The sequence below is a fragment of the Podarcis melisellensis genome (assembly GCF_964234715.1).
Source record: "Podarcis melisellensis genome assembly, chromosome: 5".
Lineage (NCBI taxonomy): Eukaryota > Metazoa > Chordata > Lepidosauria > Squamata > Lacertidae > Podarcis > Podarcis melisellensis.
Window position 1 is genome coordinate 11,139,134 of NC_138537.1, and position 20,510 is coordinate 11,159,643.

At 40.0% G+C, this 20,510-nt stretch overlaps 1 protein-coding gene and 1 long non-coding RNA gene across 3 annotated transcripts in view; one reads left to right on the top strand and one right to left on the bottom strand.

Moving 5' to 3' along the window:
• Window positions 1-330: 330 nt before the first annotated feature.
• Window positions 331-20,510, bottom strand: part of PIK3CA (phosphatidylinositol-4,5-bisphosphate 3-kinase catalytic subunit alpha) — a 42,337-nt gene continuing 22,157 nt past the window's right edge. For both annotated transcript variants that reach the window (XM_081910828.1, XM_081910827.1), the window contains exons 6-22: window positions 18,038-18,283; window positions 16,864-16,949; window positions 15,944-16,049; window positions 15,543-15,695; window positions 14,392-14,526; window positions 13,954-14,078; window positions 13,581-13,662; window positions 12,921-13,085; window positions 11,526-11,629; window positions 10,598-10,769; window positions 10,311-10,417; window positions 9,312-9,433; window positions 7,645-7,723; window positions 6,858-7,028; window positions 5,031-5,148; window positions 4,412-4,563; window positions 331-2,906 (exon numbers count right to left, since the gene is read on the bottom strand). In XM_081910828.1, the coding sequence (XP_081766954.1) occupies window positions 2,636-2,906; window positions 4,412-4,563; window positions 5,031-5,148; window positions 6,858-7,028; window positions 7,645-7,723; window positions 9,312-9,433; window positions 10,311-10,417; window positions 10,598-10,769; window positions 11,526-11,629; window positions 12,921-13,085; window positions 13,581-13,662; window positions 13,954-14,078; window positions 14,392-14,526; window positions 15,543-15,695; window positions 15,944-16,049; window positions 16,864-16,949; window positions 18,038-18,283 (2,394 nt within the window). In that variant the 3' untranslated portion in view covers window positions 331-2,635. The remainder of the gene's footprint in view (window positions 2,907-4,411; window positions 4,564-5,030; window positions 5,149-6,857; window positions 7,029-7,644; window positions 7,724-9,311; window positions 9,434-10,310; window positions 10,418-10,597; window positions 10,770-11,525; window positions 11,630-12,920; window positions 13,086-13,580; window positions 13,663-13,953; window positions 14,079-14,391; window positions 14,527-15,542; window positions 15,696-15,943; window positions 16,050-16,863; window positions 16,950-18,037; window positions 18,284-20,510) is intronic.
• Window positions 18,292-20,506, top strand: LOC309370020. Its single transcript, XR_014168359.1, has 3 exons — window positions 18,292-18,700; window positions 18,884-19,328; window positions 19,699-20,506. It is a non-coding gene; the product is annotated as an uncharacterized lncRNA (long non-coding RNA).

The following is a 20,510-nucleotide window of genomic DNA, read 5'->3' on the forward strand; positions in this document are numbered from 1 at the left end:
GCACATTGACTGGGATCCAGTAAGACTTTTGGCTAACAGTCTTCTCCACCTCAACTCAGATAATTCATATGTCCCTATTTCCACCAGTCTAGCCTTGGCTTTCATTCTACAAACCCACTTGGCATTATTTGTATAGATACTAGTTTTCAAGGAAAGCGTATTTGTAATTTTTACCAGGGCTGCCTGGTAACAGTTATGTTACCTCTGCAGCTGCAAATCTGTATCCACAAAAATAAGAACACTCAGCATGGTGGGTGGTTTTCCCCCTTTCAAGTTGAACAACAACAAGCAGCCTACTTAATATTTATCTTGCTGAAAAAACATAGCCTCTTGTCCATTAAGTCTATACAAATTTATTTATAATGACCTAACGTCAGCAAATTATGTTCAAACTGGTATTGCACTCCAAGTAATACCTAGATTTGAAGGACAGAAGAAAAGGCAAGTGAACTCAAATATCCAAATTTCTGAAACATTTTCAGATGCTGCGAGACAGTAACATTAATATGGAAGAAATGGCACCTTACATATCCCGGGCTCAAAATACCTGGCCTTATTAAAAAAGACATACGTTGTACCAATGGTTCTGCTAGTTGTATCAGTTTTGTTGTTTTAAAGACAGATATATACAGATATATATATGTATATATATATGTATGTACACACACACACACACACACACACACGTATAAAATATTGGTTGCTAGCTCTGCATGCTATGGACTATTGTCTCTTTTGCAGTACAAAGGACCATTTAATGATCGGATTGAAAATACAGTGATTTTCTAGTATGTTAGTTACTGCAATTAAGCAGCTTCTGTTTAACAGTCCAAGAAAGAGGGCTAAGACAGAGGTGGACTCCAAAGTTCAGGATTAACAAAATGCCCAGCATATCATTTGAAGAGTATTGCCTGAGATAGTATTTGAAGGAAGACAAGTGGGGCGTCATTCCACCCTAAAATACCAGAGCTGACATTGGCACTGGAAGCATTGTTACAAGTTATCGTTCTGTTTATACTTCCACTGGAAGTAAAAACCTCCTACTTATACTTCTGTTGGAAGTAAAAACAGTTAGTAGTGGAAGCAAAAGCTTTTCCAATAACTGATCTTAATCTGTGTGTGTCAGCACTGGGTGAAAAAGCAGAGGGTGAAGGGTATGCATCTTCCCCTCCCCTCATTTCCCAATCCATGCAAGTCTCTCTTCTGATTATGCTGAACAAGAGTACTGAAAGCCAATCAAAGAAGTTTTGCAAGAGAATGTTGCTCCTTGGGAGCACTTAGACAAAGTCAAAGTCTTTGCATTCCCACTGATCTACCTGGTCCCACGTCAAGGATTACCATTGATCTGCCAAGTCAAATTTGAATTTCAGCAAGGGTTTGTTGCTTGACGTAAACTCACTATCAAAATTTAAGAAAGCTGTAGACAATGGAGTTGGACATTCTAGTCTTTAAAGTGTGTTTACTTGGAAAAGGATCCCACAGATTTCAACAGAAAAACGCTTCCAAGCAAACAAACTAGCCTTGTCATAGAGGGTCAACCACAGGAATAGAAGTTTGTGCTGGTGCAACTAAACAGCGTACTAAATAGTGGGGTGCTCCTATGCTGCTCTACCAAGCTTCCTGTTGGAAAGTTCCTAATCCCTTCCTGCCAGAGGTGAACTTGGTGTAGGGCTTTAGAGTCACGTCTAAGAACACATGGACAACTCATGCCCCAGAACAGCACAAGGATCTTTAAATATGATCCTACAAACCACAACATCAGCCTAGCGGCTTATACAAGTAGGCTCTTAGAAAGAGAAATGATCTACAGAATTAAAATGACAAAACTGGACAAATCAATGTAAGGAAGTATTATATATTAATAGTTTCTGTTATATAAATAACCTTTATAAAAATAATCTTTAATTCTAATAACTCACCTCTTTTTAGGTTCTGAAAAACATGCATGAAAAAATGTACTGAGGTTTAGGTTAGGAAAAAAAAATCAAATCTGAAAGTGTTGCACTAAACCCAATCCTCCCCACTAGCCAGACTTTTGAGGTGGTGGGAGAGGTAATCATTGAAACCCTACTAATACTGTCCAGCAGAATCTTAAGATCTACACCTAATAACTTGTTTGAAATAGTCAAATAAAAACTGAGAAAATTGCTACTCTAAAATCCACCAATTATATCTGACATTATGAAGGCACGATCTTCTCTAATTTACTGACTGGAGTTCATGGGAGAGGAAAACTCTCAGGAGCAATTAATATTGCTAAGCTTTCCTTCTTTTGCAAACCTACATGGGCCCAATTTTCACCAGACCAACTGGAACATGTGAACGACTGGTTTTAATGCTCGGCACAGATTCTTCAATCAATCAAACAAATCACTGAAGTATACCTTCCTGGACTTAAGGCATAACATGACTGTACATACAGGAAAAGTTGTATTTGTAATACACAGTCTGTAGTGTTCCGAAACCCTGTTTAACGTATTTAAATAGCTTTGAGGTTGTTGTTTTTTAATCTTGCTGCAAGTTCAAATGCTGTTCATGGTTTGTGCAATTAAGATGCAACCAAACTTTACTGCCAACAGTGCAGTGAAACAGCCACAAAATGGGTTATCAGTTTTTCAGCACATTCATTTTTGTTTCAGTTCAAGGCATGTTGCTTGATTGTATGAAAGATCCAGTCCATTTTTGTTGTCCAGCCACCATGATGAGCATCATTCATCTGTTTCATGAAATACTCCAGCGCTTCCTGCTCTGTTTTGTCCAATGCAAGAGTCTTGCGAATATATGCAATGTCATCAAAAGACTGTAGTTCTGGCATTCCAGAACCAAGCATCATGGAGAAGAGGTTTATGAAAAGATTGGCATGCTGCCGGATTGCTAGATAAGCTTTATAACACATTTCTTGGAACCTTGGAAAGAAAAAGAAAAAGAAAAAAAAATCAATCAGACCTATGCCACAGTTTTTGAGGATCATGAAACAAAAGGAGGATGGTACATAAAAACAGCTGCTAGTTGACCTTTACAGTTGAAAAGGCCATGATGCCATCAACAGAAAAGGCCATGAGGCTATCAACATTTCTTTATTATGTGGCATTAAAGAAAACTATTTTCTCATTGAGGAAAAAATAATTTGTGCAATGCTTTTCAACATAAAACCATACCGCTCACTGTATTTAGCTTTCTCAAAAAAGATGTTCTGGAAATATAGGCATTTTAAAAGTAGAGTACCTGGAAATGAAGGACACAAAGCCTTTTAAACTACTAAATCCAGAATCAAATAATTTGTGCACATTGGTCATGCATTTCCTGTTCTGCTTGGCCCCAGTTATTACAGGTTATAGGCTACATGTTCTGAGATATACATGACGAGGAACATGCCAATTTCCCATTCTAGGAGTATTGTTTATTAAATTTGTATACCACCTTGCATATGTAGATCTCAGGGTGGTTCACAACATAAAAACACATGATAAAAACTAAAAATACCTAATAAAAATAAGAACAACCCCCAGTACACAAACCAATAACCCCACACCCATGGCTTGTGGCTTATTCCATGGTGTTTAGGGAAAACCTCTTTGGAGAAAATGTGTTTGGAGTGTGTGTGCTGCTTTCAAAACCTCTTTAGATGTGGACCATGTTTTCCGGGAGCTCCCTGTTTACTTATTACATTTATATACCACCTTTTTTCTTCCAGGGAGCTCAAGTTGGTGTACATGGGTTCTCTTCCTCCCCATTTCATCCTCACAACAACCCTGTGAGGTAGGTTAGGCCTGACTTCCTTAACCTCGGCCCTCCAGATGTTTTGAGACTACAATTCCCATCATCCTTGACCACTGGTCCTGCTGGCTAGGGATCATGGGAATTGTAGGCCAAAACAACATCTGGAGGGCCGAGGTTGAGGAAGCCTGGGTTAGGCTAAGAGATGTTGACTGATCCAAGGTCACCCAATGGTCTCCCAGGTCCTAGTCCAACACTGTAACCACTACAGAACGCTGTAAAAACAAGTGTGTACCTTCTCAGTCACCCCAGGATTACATTGTCTTTGCTTTATTACACCAGTTGTATTTCAAAACCCTTAAAATTATTTTTTTTTAATAAAATAACATATGAATGAAAGTCGTGAGCCACATTGTGCACATAAAATTAAGGTAACAGTGACAAAGTTCTGTATTCTGTGAACTGCCCTGATAGTCTGTGAACCAGCCTGAGACCTGCGGGTACAGAGCGGTATATAAATTCAATAAAAAAATAAAAAAGTTAGTTCATTCAAAATATCATCCCAACACCCCCCCCCCCGCAGAAACATCACACTTTCCTTCAGTATTTCAAGATAATATCTGATTAATTATATAGTAGGATTTGTTTATAACAATTAAACTTCAATTAAAACTTCAACTATAAAATGTCGTACCTTTCAAATTCCCTTGTTTTGGTACATTCTTGGGCTCCTTTACTAATCACTATCAAGAAATCTTGCGTTAAGACAAATGGCACACGCTCTCGTTTATAGCCAAACTTCTTCTTTTTGTGATCCAAGAAGTGTCCAAAATCAATGTGAAACAGCTTTAAAGAAAATGCATTTTTAGGTTATTAGTAATCTGGGAAAGCCAAGAGAATAGAATATTCCCACCTGCATATTGATCTGATATTTCATTCCAAGACTCAATATGCAAAACAGCCCTGCACCAGAGGCTTTCATACTGTTCCAAAGAAACCTGGGATTTCTCAGAAGTGCAATGAACAGTTCAGTATTGGGAACAGACTTTCCAAAGGCACCACCATAAAACTGCTACTGAAATTCACAGCTGCACAGGGGTACTGGGTGTGTTTTAGGCCAATGTTTAGTGTGAATATGTACCTTAGCCTAATGCCTCTGCAACCTACAGAACTGTTAGGGCAGATGCTTAAAAGGTTCATCAGAAGCAGAGGCAGAAAGTGTTTCCTGAAGATAAGAAGCATGATGGTAGGAAGCTTCTGCATTGCCCAAATACCTGCACATAGAAAGGCATAATCATTGTAAACATTTTTACCTGCCCATCATCTTTCACCATGATATTGCTATTGTGACGATCTCCAATTCCTAGTATGAAAGTAGCCACACAATAGCCAGCACAAGAGCGTGTAAACAAATCAATAGCTGCATCATACCTATTAAGAACAAAGAACACATGAAATATTGCAGGTGCCACTGTTTAGGACTTCTAAAAGAAAACGATTCAGACACGCAACGTAGATGAGTATTCCCGGAAGCCACCTCTTTGGATGGGGGAGAATTCAACATGTATTTTTATTTAAAACATTTTATGTCACTTTTCAAAATAGTTTTACAACTAAAAATCAACAATATACCTTATCTAAATCTGAAACCAAATCTATGCCACAAATAAAACAGTGGATTCTATAAAATTAACTATCAAAAGGCAGAAAAGAAACAAATGAAAAGTTTTGACTTGTCTTTCGAAGAAAACTAAAGATGGAGAGCCATGTGAATCTCTTGAGGGTTGGCATTCCAAAGATCTGGGGCTACAACAGAAGAGGCTCTTTTTCTTTTTGAGTCCAATCTAGACTCAACAGATGATGAAATCTTTAGCAGGATTTCAGTGGTAAATCTTAATTGTTGATAGGGCTCATACAGGAGGAGGCATTCCCTCAGATAATCAAGATCCAGGCTGGTTAAGACTTTGAATGTTAAAATCAGCACCTTGAATTTGGCCCAGAAACAGATCAGCACTCAAGTGCAGTTTGTTTTACAATAGGTTACAATATGAGAAAATCTGTTCAAATCCATCAGCAATTGTTTTGCACCAGGTGACATTTCCACCAGTGATGCTTTCCAGGCATGGTTTTGGGAAGAAATCCAGGGCCCCGCTCAGCAGAATGAGCAGGAGAGCCACCGAACACAGCAGGGCTGTCTTAACTAATCTTGAAGTAAGTGAAGTAATACACATCACTCCACAGAGGGCCCACTATAAGACCATTAAGATGAGAGACCAAGATTTCCTAGATGCACCACCAGTTTCCACCTTTTCTATAGGTGATGTGCTATCGTTAACAGGCAAATATGCTTCCTTCATGGGAACTGAGGCTAAAAGATGCTTGCCTAAATAATGAATGATACATTTTGATGTTTGGTGCGTAACAGCTATCACACACATTCTACCTACGGTACTTCTGATTGGTGGCTGATGTCGTCTTGTAGCTGGAGGGCAAAAAGGGATGGAGCTCCAACAGCATCATTTTGGAACAGCATCATTTTGGAATGGTCCTACTTTAAAGATTATTTTATGTCTGCTCCCCCATGCCACTAGAAGTCCTGAGCACCTGCTTCTCACAATGCAAGAGTAGCAGCTGCACTTAGAACTTCCTACCACTTGGGGAAGTGAAAAACCATGGGGAAATACAGTGGCCGGATTTTGCCATCAGAAAACTGGAGAAGACCAGTTAGGAACATAGCTGCATTAATGTCTGCAGTTATAAGGTGGTGTGAACTAACCACTTCATCCATAACTAAACATTGCAACCACAATCCAGAAAACCATGTGAGCCACTCATCCACTGGGGATTTCACTTATTCAAGCAACATGAATGTCCTCCTGCATCACACAGCAGAATGTTTCAGAGACTTGGCAGACTTAAAAGCAGCCTGTGATATAGTATAGGAGCTTGCTGTCTCAAGAAAACATTAACATGCTCTGCAAGAAATGAACAAGGTCTTGCCTGAATCTAATCTTTGGATATGTCCATACTTCAGTCACAAAATACTGTGGCTTAAAACAGAAGGGGACCAAAATATTCTTCGGCTTCCATCAAAGAAAGAATAAAAGAGGGGGGGTGGGTGGAATTAAAAGTCAACTCACATTTCCCCTTTGTTCTTGTCTTTGAGCCACTGATGTAATGTATGGCTGTTGAATTGCAGTGCTCCTTTAAGGCCACCTTTGCACTGGATCTGCATGATTGTGTGTGAATTTCTCACAACCTCAATGAGCCCCACACAGTCGCCAATAGATAAACAACCATAAGGCAGCATCCTAGAAGAGCAATGCGAGTTTTTTTTTTTTAAAAAAGACATCGTAATAGCCACCAAACAAAACACACAGGCACTGAAATCTCTATGTAATAATCAAACATTTAAGTCATTTGGATAGATGACCAGCAGGGCCAGGATTTATAGAACTACTACACAATTAATTCCAGTCCCTCAGGGCAACATTGGACTTGTACTTCTAGAACAGCAGCTCAAGGCTACATGGCAAGTCATTTTTTAAATAGAAAGGAGTTTAGAAAGCAGTTTGTGGTGTGGAATGGGCCTGCTCTCTCATGCAAAATATCCCACTGCGTATGTACAAAGTCACTTTTTGGATCCTAGCCCAGGAAAATAGTGGACACATGCAAGAACATTAAATCATGATGATACTTGATTTTGTAGCCATTTACATATTCACTGCATATTGATGACAACGTTAAGCAGTAATCTGACTGATTAGATAGAGAAGAAAATTTAAAACATTTGTAGAATGGGTAGTTATTGATTACAATAAATAAACTAAAATTTTCTGTAAACTCTTGAACCAAATACGTTGTTCTTCAGGCAGAATGATAAACAAAACACAGACTGTAACATTAGCAATATTTATGAATACTTGCCTAAGATCAAGCCCTTGGTTTTGCCAGATGTTTTCCATGATTCTTATGATTTGAAGTGTCAACATATCCTGACGTAGATCTGAAAACATGCAAGTGAATGCAGGTTTTGGGAACTTTTGGAAGGCATAAAACAGCTTCAACAACTTTGTTTTTAATGCGTTAAATCAAAGTTTTGCATGATAAGCTTACTCTGTTCTGTTATCAATGACTTTTATTGATTGAAAAAAATGACTCTGCGTTTAAAAAATCAAAACACAACCTGTGACAAAAATGTGAAATCAAACTAATTCTAGAGATTGGGAGCAAGTTATTATAGTCCACTACTTCAAGTCTATGGAGGTGAATATCTTCTTGTTCCAACAGGCTTTGGGGAATTAAAGGGCTGCTGTGCTGCTGTTTTTACTGCAATTACTTGTATATTGTAATTATTGGTATGTTTAAAACAGATTTTACATATATCTATAGCTTAGGTTCTATCAATATTGAATTGCATTTTAATGATTAATTTTTCTATGTTTTTAGTGGTTCTTGCTTTTATCCGTAAGCTGCTTTAAGTCCCATTGTGGAAAAGGGAGGGTATAAAGGTATAGGGTAGTATACAAATTTAATAAATAAATAATAATAAAACAACTTTATATTGGGCAACAGCAGAAAAGCTTACCAAGTGCTCTGGTCCCCCACTGCCAGCCACAACTTACATAGGAAAGCTCTTTGGACAGGAACAGAGTGCACCTCAAACAGCTATGTTGGTTCCCTCAGCTGGGCAAACAGAGCAAGTGGCTCCTGCTAATCTGTGTGCATGTGCCCTCCCATGCTAAAAGAGAACAACTGCCTATCTCCCTCTGCTCTGCTCCCTCACTCTGCTCTGTCTCCCCTGGTGCAAAAGAACCATACAGCAAGATAGGGACTGCCATTCCCTGAATGAGAATGTCATGGCCAGATAGGCCAGCACTAGCGCTGGAAAGGCCTGGAAACGATGCCTTATGAGGAACGGCTAAGGGAGCTGGGCATGTTTAGCCTGGAGAAGAGGAGGTCAAGGGGTGATATGATAGCCATGTTCAAATATATAAAAGGATGTCACATAGAGGAGGAAGAAAGGTTGTTTTCTGCTGCTCCAGAGAAGTGGACACGGAGCAATGGATCCAAACTACAAGAAAGAAGATTCCACCTAAACATTAGGAAGAACTTCCTGACAGTAAGAGCTGTTCGACAGTGGAATTTGCTGCCAAGGAGTGTGGTGGAATCTCCTTCTTTGGAGGTCTTTAAGCAGAGGCTTGACAACCATATGTCAGGAGTGCTCTGATGGTGTTTCCTGCTTGGCAGGGGGTTGGACTCGATGGCCCTTGTGGTCTCTTCCAACTCTATGATTCTATGGTTTTCAGCATTGTGATGTATCACCAGCTAAACATCATGATATATTCCTATGGTAGACATAGTGATGGCGCATTTGCATTATTGCTCACTAATACTGTGTAGTGGAAGGGGTTTGTGTGTGTTTTTGGCGAAAATGAATCAGTGGATGTTAATATAAAATTCACAAGGATTAGGAAGAAATCTTTTACTTTGATGTTATAACTTATAAGTTGGTATAAATTGAATAGAGGTGTTTAAGATAGTTAGGGTGATGAAGAAACGCATACAGGATACAATGAAATATACTTCCTTACCATCTCCATTTTTAAAGATGATTTCATTATTCTGAAACAGCAGCTCAGACATGATATCTGGGTTTTCCCAATTAAGCCAAAGTGGCCTTTTAGCAGATGACATAATCCTGCACTCCTCAAGCCTATGAAAGGATAAAATAGCTGCTTAAACGAGTGCACCTTCAAACTGACATAAATGATTATATTTCTATAGACCTATTATTATTATTATTATTATTATTATTATTATTATTATTATTATTTCACCTGCAGATCTCAGGGCGGTTCACAACATAAAAATACAATTAAAAAATCGGAAAATACATAATAAAAACAAGAACAAAAAACCAAAATCAAATAATAATCCCTACTCCCCTACCCCCACTTTTAGCTCAGGTGTGGGGAACATTTTTGGCTCCCTGAGGCTGATCCTGATAAGCCTCATTGCAGACCAAATAGGACGGATGGTCAGCAACACGCACCTGTCAATCACATGGCATCATTAGGACATAACAGGAGTGAAAGACAAGTTGTTCTATCCACCAGAATGGAAATTATCCCCATTCTGTGAGCAAGGTGCACTCCTACCACCCACCAGCTGATGGGCAGTTGGGACTTTAAGGTCCTGATTGTTCCTTTGAAGCTCAGCCCTTACTCACTACACACCTGAAGCCATGTATGGTGTCAGGTGTAGGGTTGGGGGGTGGGCATGGCTTCCACAAAATGTGTATTTCATGGGCCAAAAGGAGGGGACTGGTAGGCCAAGTCTGGCATCTGGGTTGGTGGTTCCCCTCTACTGCCTTAAACCTCTACTGCAGTATTACTTTTCACGTCTAAAGGGCAATCTCCAAGCATGATGCAGCTACAAATAAAAAGATGGATCTAAAAAGATGTGACCTAGTTTTAGCTAGAGGACAGGATTTTAGAAAAAGGTGACTGAGGAGGCTCTTCATGCAATTGTCCATTTTAAATGTTCCAGATACATTCATGCCTATTTATGAAATCTGAGAAAGATGATACCTAAGATTTCCAAGCTGATGAGCAGGATTGAGAGGAGATATAAAGCCTTGCAGTGCATCCATGAAGTCTGGCCGCCTCATTTGCTCCACAAGGAATTTCATCTGTACCTGATGGATAACAGCATCCAAATATTGACGAGCTCATCAGTCAAATACGAACGAAGGCAGTGTTTGTGACCAATTTCAATTTTTAGCATGAAGAGTCATGTTTTCTTAAAAAGCTTTTAAATGAAATATTTCAACTCTAAGTGCTGAAGAATGCATCCAGTGCTAAATTTATCAATTTACCTTTTGGGTTTCATCCTTTTTCTCCTGTTTAAGGATGTCTGTGAGGTTAATAAGTTTTTCCATAGCTTCTACCTGCCTGCTTAGGTGTTTAAGGTACATCCCACATGCTCGGCAATATGACTCCAAAAGCAGACCAAACCTCTGACTCACATTTTTGTTGTGCATTTCAGACCTAAAAGAAGGCATAACTTATGGTTAATTTTTAATAAAGGATTTGTTAAAAAAAAAACCTAACTATTCAGGATGACTCACCAGTTAAAAGAGTATCCACTAAGCAAGGATGGGAAAGAACCCTGCCCCAAACTTTAAGAGAGTCAATCAACTCTCTATTTAGGCTGTCAACCTGGTCCCTACTGCCCAATAGTGGGCATTTCAGGATTCTAGTGGGCGGTAGGGGGTTCTATGGCAGAAGCTGAATCCTCCTTCCATCGAGCACTGGTGGGCGGTAAGGAAATTTTCCCATCAAGAAAGATGCATTAGTGGGCAGTAGGTATAAAAAGGTTGACTACCCCTGATTTAGATAGTCAGATAACTGGTCTTAGTGTGTGTGTGTACACACACACACACACACACACACACACCATTTACTAAAGATTGCATTCTTCATCTCAGCATGAAAATCAATATATGGTTTTCTAAAGCTTTATATTTTTATTATCCTGATGCTATATTGTTGCTGATTTAAGCAGAAATCAACTTTCTGATCCAAATCTCTTGCATTCATCACCGAGGCAATGCAAAGACCCAAAGCCCAAGAAACACTTGCAGTATCTTTCTGAACATCAAGCCATTTTTTTTTAAAAAATAGTAATAATAGTGCTTTCAAGTGCTTTATACATAAAAAAATAAATAAAAGCACAGGATGGTCAAGATCAAAATTTCATCTCTTTATAACAGGAATCCATTTAAAGTAGAAATCCAAACTTACTTTAGATGCCAAAAGAAGAAGTGTCCTATTCTTTGATTGGTTAGTGCCTTCTTCAGTAAAAATCTCACGAGCAGATTATCCAAGTACTGCTCGTATTTCAGAACCTAGGCACAAGAGGATTGAAGTGTAATTGGCATTTACCTATATTCTGTGGAAGACTTCAAGGTTTTGCCACTCTGCATGATATATTGCAACCCCATAGTCGCCTTTGACTGGACTTAACCGTCCGGGGTCCTTTACCTTTTACCTATATCCCACGCTTGCAGATTATAACTTACCTACTCACTTTGGGTGAATATAAATTGCCCTCCCTCTCTAGTGACCAGGGCTGATCCAGAGCCTCTAAATTACAGCTTGCCTTCAGCACTATCTAGCCCTTTATAAAGAAGGAAGTTCTCAGTCTGGATATGTGAATGAGCCCAAAGTACTACTGTGCCTCAAGCTGTCTGCTTTATTTTACAAACAGTGCAGTTGCCCTTGTATTATGATTTGTGTCTAATTCTGTTGTCCCCTGCAGTTTTCTGAGATAGCTTGATTATACCTACAATATAAACCATGTTGTAGGTTTACATTTGCGTTTATTTGGTGCTACATGCCCTAAGGCAGAGTCATTTGGAATGGGGAGGAGGAGAAGAGAAATAATTTATTCTTTAAAGATCCCCAAAAGTTGAAATGCTAAATATTTTTCTCCCTTTTAGTTCTCTCTTCTTTCCTTTATCTTCTTGGCCAAGAACCACTACCATATTTTTCGCTCTACAAGACGCACCAGACCATAAGACGCACCTAGTTTTTGGAGGAGGAAAACAAGAAAGAAAAAAAAATCTGAATCCCAGAAGCCAGAACAGCAAATGGGATCACTGCGCAGCGAAACCAGCGATCCCTCTTGCTGTTCTGGCTCCTGGGATAGCTGCGCAGCCTGCATTCACTCCATAAAACGCACACACATTTCCCTTTCCTTTTTAGGATGGAAAAAGTGACTCTTATAGAGCAAAAAATACAGTATTTTATATCACTGCTTGTAAGGGTATGCAATGAAAAGATATAAATATTGTTTCTTGAAATCCATAGATATAGCTAACCATAGGCTGGTAACTTGGTGGAATTATTTACAATGCTGCCCGAGCCTTTGCTCATTTCTGTCTCGTAATATTACTCTTTTGGTGAGGGAGGCTATCAACCTTTGAAGTGCTACAGCAATATATTATCCAGCTATCAGCAATGGTCAGCAGAAGGATCTTTAATATGCAGCCAAGCACTGTGGTAACTTTGGTAAGCTTTAACTTTTCGGAGATATTCTGATTCTCATCATCCAGAAAAGTTATATAAAGTCTTAGCATATATTTCAGGCACAATGGCATACATTAAGAGGCAGTTGACAAAAATAGATTACAGTACCTGTACCAGCTGAATTAAATACTGAGAGAGTTTGTCATCTGTCAGATATTTTTCTAGACATCGAATTGCAAACGCTCGCACCATCGGATCTGGGTAATTGCAGTCCAAAAGCTCCATTGCCTGCTCAGGCTTGATGGGAGGCCAGTCTTTTATCAAGCAGTACATCTGCACAGTAGAGAACAATGAATTTGTATCAGTCATGAGAACACAAGAATGGTCTTGCTGGATCAGATGACCCAACTAACCCAATATTCTACTTCCAACATCAGAAAGGCAAACAAACATCTCTAGACGTGTATAAACAGGATATGAAGATGACGGGCTCATCCTTTTAGCTTTCAGCAACTGGTGTTCAGAGGTATACTGCCATGAAAGCTCCAACTGCCATGGCTTGGGGTAATGAATTTCAAATATTAATTATGGGCCATAATTATATCAAGAGGAAATTGTGCTAATACTACTGAAGAGAGCTTATGGGATCCTGTTACAACAAAAACGTTTTATTAACTAAAAGGTAAGAGAACAAAACTAAAGTCATATTCCACCCCACCCATTTTTTTTTCATCAACATGGAAGCTATTATAATGAAAGTCTTTGACCAAGGCTACTGCTAACAACTGTAGCCAGTTTAAAAGTGTGTATAAGTAACGGAGATACTACCTGGGCTACTTCATCTCTAGAGTTCCATTTGACAGACAAAAGCAATTTAGGTAGGATGTCTGGCGTATTTACGCAGTAATGCCTGCAAAAAAACCAACAACAAAAGAAGGGATTTTGAAATAAAAAATTAAAGTATTGTTGTCATTACTACATGGAACTATTTAGTATGCTGGTTGTAGATTTAAAAAAAATAAATCTTCAGGAGACTTCACAAAAAGCCAAAGTTTTGTGGGTTAAGCTTAGGGGCAGATGACAAGCCTCGTGTCCTCACCCCAGTTTCTTTCCTTTCCCACTTAAAATGCAATCCAGGGAGCGTCATGCCTATGATTGCCCACCTACTTTTCATAGTCCTACTTAGGACCCAATGTCATACCTGTGGCTCCAAAGGAAATCCTTTTCTTGTTCAGTTATTTCAGACAGTGGGTCTCGAGTGCAGATTGAACGCAGCTGCTCTTTGTCACAATCTCTTAATTCATTATCTCGTGCTAGTCTATTACTCTGTAAAAAAAGAGAGCAACGGGGACTTGTTCATACTACAATTAATACTAATATATATATATATATATATATATATATATATATATATATATCCTTTTGAATACTTAAAGCATCTCACATACTTCATCTCAGTGGCCCTAACAACCACTCTGTATTATTAAACCCTGTTCAATACTTAACCCTGTAGTTGATGGGTTGGGGAGACAGTCGCTTGCCTAAAGCAATCTGATAAAACTTCATGAGTGAGGTGAGAACTAGCTTGTAGTGCATGTTTTTAGCCACAATGCAACCTGGAAAATAAAATTCTCCTTACCAGTCCTGCATGACTGTAGTTAAACCCTAGTTCTCGAGATATAGTCCAATTGGCATGGTCTTCAATTACAGACATGTCGGGAAACTTTACAGGACTGCTAAACCAATCAAATTCCAGCTCTAAACAAGGAGTTTCCTAAGAAGAAAAGAAGTTTGTCCTTGTATGATTTAAAATATTGTTTTTTTAATATATATATATAAAGCACACTATTCCACAAGTACAAGCTATGCAAATACAAGGTATTTAAAATAATAAAAGCACAGGATCAGACAAATTAGTCTTAAGTCTCAGGAGAAACACTAGCTGTCTTCAGAAGACCAGGTTTTATTGCTGCTAGTCAAAGAATGAAAAGACCCCGACAGTAGCTTGCTAAAGTTGCGTTCTTCAAAGCTGCATCCATAGTAAACTCAATTTGGATTTTGGTAGAGACATTAGTCCCATTGTAACCTTTGTGGATGGAACAATTCAGGCTACCTAAAGTTCTGTATCACTAGACAAAACCCTCACAAATTGCACAGCATTTTATTTTGACAACCTTGGGAACAGCACTCCAGATTGCAACTAATGGCTCAGATAAGAAGAAGAAGAAGAGTTTGGATTTGATATCCCGCCTTTCACTCCCCTTCAGGAGTCTCAAAGCGGCTAACATTCTCCTTTCCCTTCCTCCCCCACAACAAACACTCTGTGAGGTGAGTGGGGCTGAGAGACTTCAAAGAAGTGTGACTGGCCCAAGGTCACCCAGCAGCTGCATGTGGAGGAGCGGAGACTCGAACCCGGTTCCCCAGATTACAAGACTACCGCTCTTAACCACTACACCACACTGCATGCTCCTCTGTGAAAGCAATTTTTTCCTATATAGAAAGCTGATATATCAGATACAAGGGTTCTAGCAAGCTCCTCTCCCCGACATGCCAGTTTTCTACATGCACAGATTTATTATTTTTTGTGCACAGAAGCATAAATTATGTGAGCCCCCATCTATAGCCCGAAATACTGCAGTTTATACAGGTTTACCATTGTTACATTTTGGAAACAGTGACAATATTTTATTAAAATACAGAGGACCATTAGAATTCACTTGGACAGTCCTTGATTTAACACAACGAACTGTTAGTAAATAAGCCAGAAATTGGCATGAAATGTCCATTTACCTTATTGGGATTTGATCCAGTAACTCCAATGGGATTTAGCAGGTCTTCCAACCCATGGGGTACAGGCCACAGATTCAGAGCCATTTTGCCAGAAACAAGAGTGTCTGTGTAATCAAACATGTTAATATTCCCCCACGCCAATGGACAGTGCTCCTTAAAAAGAGCAAATAATCACTGTTTAGTCTCGTCTATTAGCAACACATTTCAAACTCAGATATAGAGGAATTAAAAGGGCAGGGGCAGACTTTTTTTTAAAAAACTCAAATATACGATGACAAAGTAAATTATAACCGTTACCATTAGTTTAGAGATCAACACAGTATAAGTCAGAAGAATAATTTCAAATGAGATATTCTCCCTATTTGAGAAGTATTCACTATATCCAACGACAAGACCCTTACCTCCTTTGCACCCTTCCTCCCTTTAACGGAGCAGATAGAAAGGCAAAGCCGAGCCGCACGTGGAAGATCAAGAACGTGCATCTCATACTGCAGCCACTCATTCCACCTGAAAGGAAGATAAAAGGGATTTGACCCAAGATTTTAACCAAAAGTGCTATGTAAAGATGCTTGAAAAATGATATGGCAAATTAAAAAATACTAAAGCAATTCTGTGTAAACGATGCCAAGTTTGAGTTGAATTTTCCAGTGTGGCATTCTACTTTTGTAGAACCATCGGAAGCTAATTTGACGGCTATCTACCCCAATGCCCTACTCTATGCAGGAAACTAAGAGTGAGAGTATCCCTGCCAGGTGGTTGTCCAGCTTCTGTTTGAAAATCTCCTGTGACAGAGAGCGCACCATCCCTCTAGGTAACAGGTTCCATTGTTCTAACCTTCACAAAGTTTCTCCAAATGTTCAGCAAATATCTACTCTCCTGTAACTTAAGGCCGTTAGATCAAGTCCAACCCTTCAAGGCAGCAGAAAACAAGTCTTTGCTTCCTTCGATGCAATAACTTGTTCAGGTATTTTAAGAGTGCTGTTGTGGGTATTTAGGAAGGTTTTTTTTTGGGGGGGGGGTAAAGCATGAGACTCTTAATCCCAAGGTCTTGGGTTTGAGCCCCGTTCTTGGCAAAAGATTCCTGCGTTGGACTACATGACACTCATGGTACCTGCCAGCTCTACAATCCTATGATTCTATATATTCCTTGAACATTAAGGTACAGTATCAGATCCGAACAAAAACTAAACACCCAAACTCACTTTTAGATGGAGGAAAGAAAGACACAACATATACTGTAAAGCAATTATCTGAATTGTTAATAAGTTTCTACAAACTTGAACATCAGGTTTCTTTTCATTGTTTTAGTGATATTCTTTACCTGGGATTGGAGCAAGGTACTCTCTGAGTATTCACATTATCACATAATGGCTCTCCTCCATGATAGATGCCAGTTCGGACATAAATCTGAAAAAAAAATGCTTATGAACATGACTATACTACAAGGGGACGCGGGTGGCGCTGTGGGTAAAACCGCAGTCCCTAGGACTTGCCGATTGTATGGTCGGCGGTTCGAATCCCCGCGGCGGGGTGACCTCCCGTCTTTCGGTCCCAGCTCCTGCCCACCTAGCAGTTCGAAAGCACTCCTAAGTGCAAGCAGATAAATAGGTACCGCTTTATAGCGGGAAGGTAAACGGCGTTTCCGTGTGCTGCGCTGGTGCTGGCTCGCCAGAGCAGCTTCGTCACGCTGGCCACGTGACCCGCAAGTGTCTCCGGACACTCCGGACATGTCTCCATCTCTTAAGTGAGATGGGCCCACAACCCTAGAGTCGGACACGACTGGCCCGTATGGGCAGGGGTACCTTTACCTTATATTACAAGTAACCATGAAGCAGGAGTTTTAAATATCAAGCAAGAGTAACTCATCTAACCCCCGTTCTAAAATAGTTGCATTGTCAGTTTATTTCCAGGCTCAATTAAAGGTGCTCACATTGGTGTTTAGGGCTTTAATCAACTCAGGCCACAAACATCTGAAAGACCAACTTATTCCCTACAGACCACCTCAGGTGTTAAGATCAGCAGAGGAGCCCTCTTGGTAGTTCAACCGCTCTTTGACAGCTTCTAGGCTGTGGAATTCCCTCCCCACAGAGGTACATCTGGCACCTTTAATATATAGTTTCTGCCATATGCTGAAAATGCACCTCTGATCCACCCTATTCTTGTGTCAGTAATTTTAGTTGTTTTTAATACTGATGTTTAAATTGCTGTAGCCATCCCTGGGACCTCAGGCTGAAGGGTGAGTAATAAACTGATAATGATGGTGATTAATAATAATAATAATAATAATGCAGAATGCACCTTAGGTTTTGCCCAATATATGTAAATACTTCAAAAAGGCAAGTTATTTATTTGTTTCACACCCAGACAAAAAGTTTAAGGTTTGGTGGGCCTGGACAGTAATGTAGAAACAAAAAAACCTAAGGATTTAAGAGTCATTCATCAGAAATATGCATGTGCTCTCAAGTCATATTGAAACCAAGTTGTTGTTTTTTTACCTTGTCAATATCTCGAATATTTACATTTACATAGGTAGCGCAGAGAATCTTTATTCTGAGATTACTGTTAATAGCCCAGAGGGATTTGGCTGAAGCTTCTCCATTCATGTATGGTGTAGCTGTAGAAATACGCCTAGAATAAGATGGCATTGTAAAGGTATCCAATGGCAGCTGGGTGTAAAGACTTTCCTTAGCCATTAGCATCAAATTGGGCATTCGACCAAGCATGATACAACTCCGGATGTACTGAAATAGGCAGAGAAAACACAATTACTGCACTGGATGCTGCTCTTTGCAGCATCATTGCTTAATTGCAAAGATTACAATGCCGGCATTGTGAATGGTTTGCAACTCAAGGCGAAGCAGGAACCACAGTATAAGCGGTTTAATGAAGCTAGCGTGCAATATTTGTAGGGCTGGCAGGTCATTCTAAGTAGCAGATAATCACAAAGCATGCCAAACAAGGGACAAACTTCTCTTTTTATACTGGCACTTGGAGAAAAAGAAATATCCACATATAGACTGTTGCCTCACTAATGGCACATTCCTTGTATTTTCTATCAGAAGAAAAGAGAATTATAAAAAAGGGAAGGCTGAGGAAAGAGAACTTACAATTTTTGGTAATGCAGGTTTTTTGTTATTTCTGAATTATGGTTTTATTGAGTAGTGTAAATGTATTCACCCATTTACAGATAGGTAGCCGTGTTGGTCTGCCATAGTCAAAACAAAAAAAATTCCTTCCAGTAGCACCTTAAAGACCAACTAAGTTAGTTCTTGGTATGAGCTTGCACACGAAAAGCTCATACCAAGAACTAACTTGGTTGGTCTTTAAGGTGCTACTGGAAGGAATTTTTTTTGTATTCACCCATAATGAACTTATTTTAGAAAGCACTAAGGGTGACACCCACTGTTATATAATCAAACATCCTCTTGTAAAAAAGGACCTTACTTTCCTCTCCTCCTGCAGCAATTTGTGCCCCTCCCCACTGACTTTCCCCAAAAAAAACATCGTCTGCAGCACGTTTTTAGGGGTGCAAGGGGTGGGGCACAGAAAATCCACTCTGCCAACAGTGTTTGTTCCATTAGTAAACAGGCACTACTGGATTTCACTTCATGAGAATATACACACGTGCAATCCTATATCACATGATTTGCACCACCTCATTAAGTAAGATGTACGCATAAAAACCTCTTCATGACTCTCTGTCTCTACAAGTTTAAAAATCCTTCTCCTTGAACTGAATACCCATTAGTTCTCCCCTCGTTTGATGAGGCTTCTGATTGGCTGCAGGTGGATGTGGGTGGCGCTGTGGGTTAAACCACGGAGCCTAGGACTTGCCGATCAGAAGGTCGGCGGTTCGAATCCCCGTGACGGGGTGAGCTCCCATTGTTCGGTCCCTGCTCCTGCCAACCTAGCAGTTCGAAAGCACGTCAATGTGCAAGTAGCTAAATAGGTACCGTTCTGGCGGGAAGGTAAACAGCGTTTCGGTGCGCTGCTCTGGTTCACCAGAAGCGGCTTAGTCATGCTGGCCACATGACCCGGAAGATGTACACCAGCTCCCTCGGCCAGTAAAGCGAGATGAGCGCCGCAACCCCAGAGTCGGTCACGACTGGACCTAATGGTCAGGGGTCCCTTTACCTTTTTACCTAATTGGCTGCAGGACGCTTCTGCAGCCAATCAGAAGCCGCTCCTTGGTTTTTGAACGGTTTCAGGAGTCAAGCGGACTCCCGGAACGCATTCTGTTTGAGAACCAAGGTACAACTGTATTCTAAAATGTTTAAATGTTTCTTTAATTGCCCTTGAATCTTATCACCACACTTGCCACCCTCTCCTGCCACATCAGTGTGGTGTGCCACACCCTTTGAGACTCACTGAATTATGTTGTTTTGACCGCAGACTTTAGTTCTCAACATTCTAACAAACCATGTGTAAGTTCTGTCCACGTCCATGAAAAAGACACTAAGATCCTGGGCTTGTGCAGCGCTGCAGGTGCATCGGATCACAGGGATGCAGCCCGACAGTCTCAGCACTGGCAAAAGTGGTTCTCACACCCACACCCACTCCATAAAAACCTCTGGTCTAGCCCTGAAATATGGCCCTAATTCATGCTCTTCCCTGCTTATTTCAAGACACCACAAAAGCAGTTGTTTGCGAACATCTGATTGTATCTCCCAAGCTACAGGAAGGGATTGATTGGTCTAAGAATGAAAAGCAATCTATTTCAATGAACACCCTGCCAAGTAACAGTAGGTGAACCACACTGAAAGGAAAACATCATAAACTTTTAACATCCCCAGTGAACCCGCCAAATCACACCCAATAAAAGCACATAAAAAAATGGAAACCTGGCTTCAGTACTTCATCTTTTGCACATTTTCATATGCAAATCCCTCTCTTCCGACCCCTGAACTGCACACAAGATCTAACTCTGACAACAAGCATTAAATTTCAAAATGAACCAGATGTTTACTC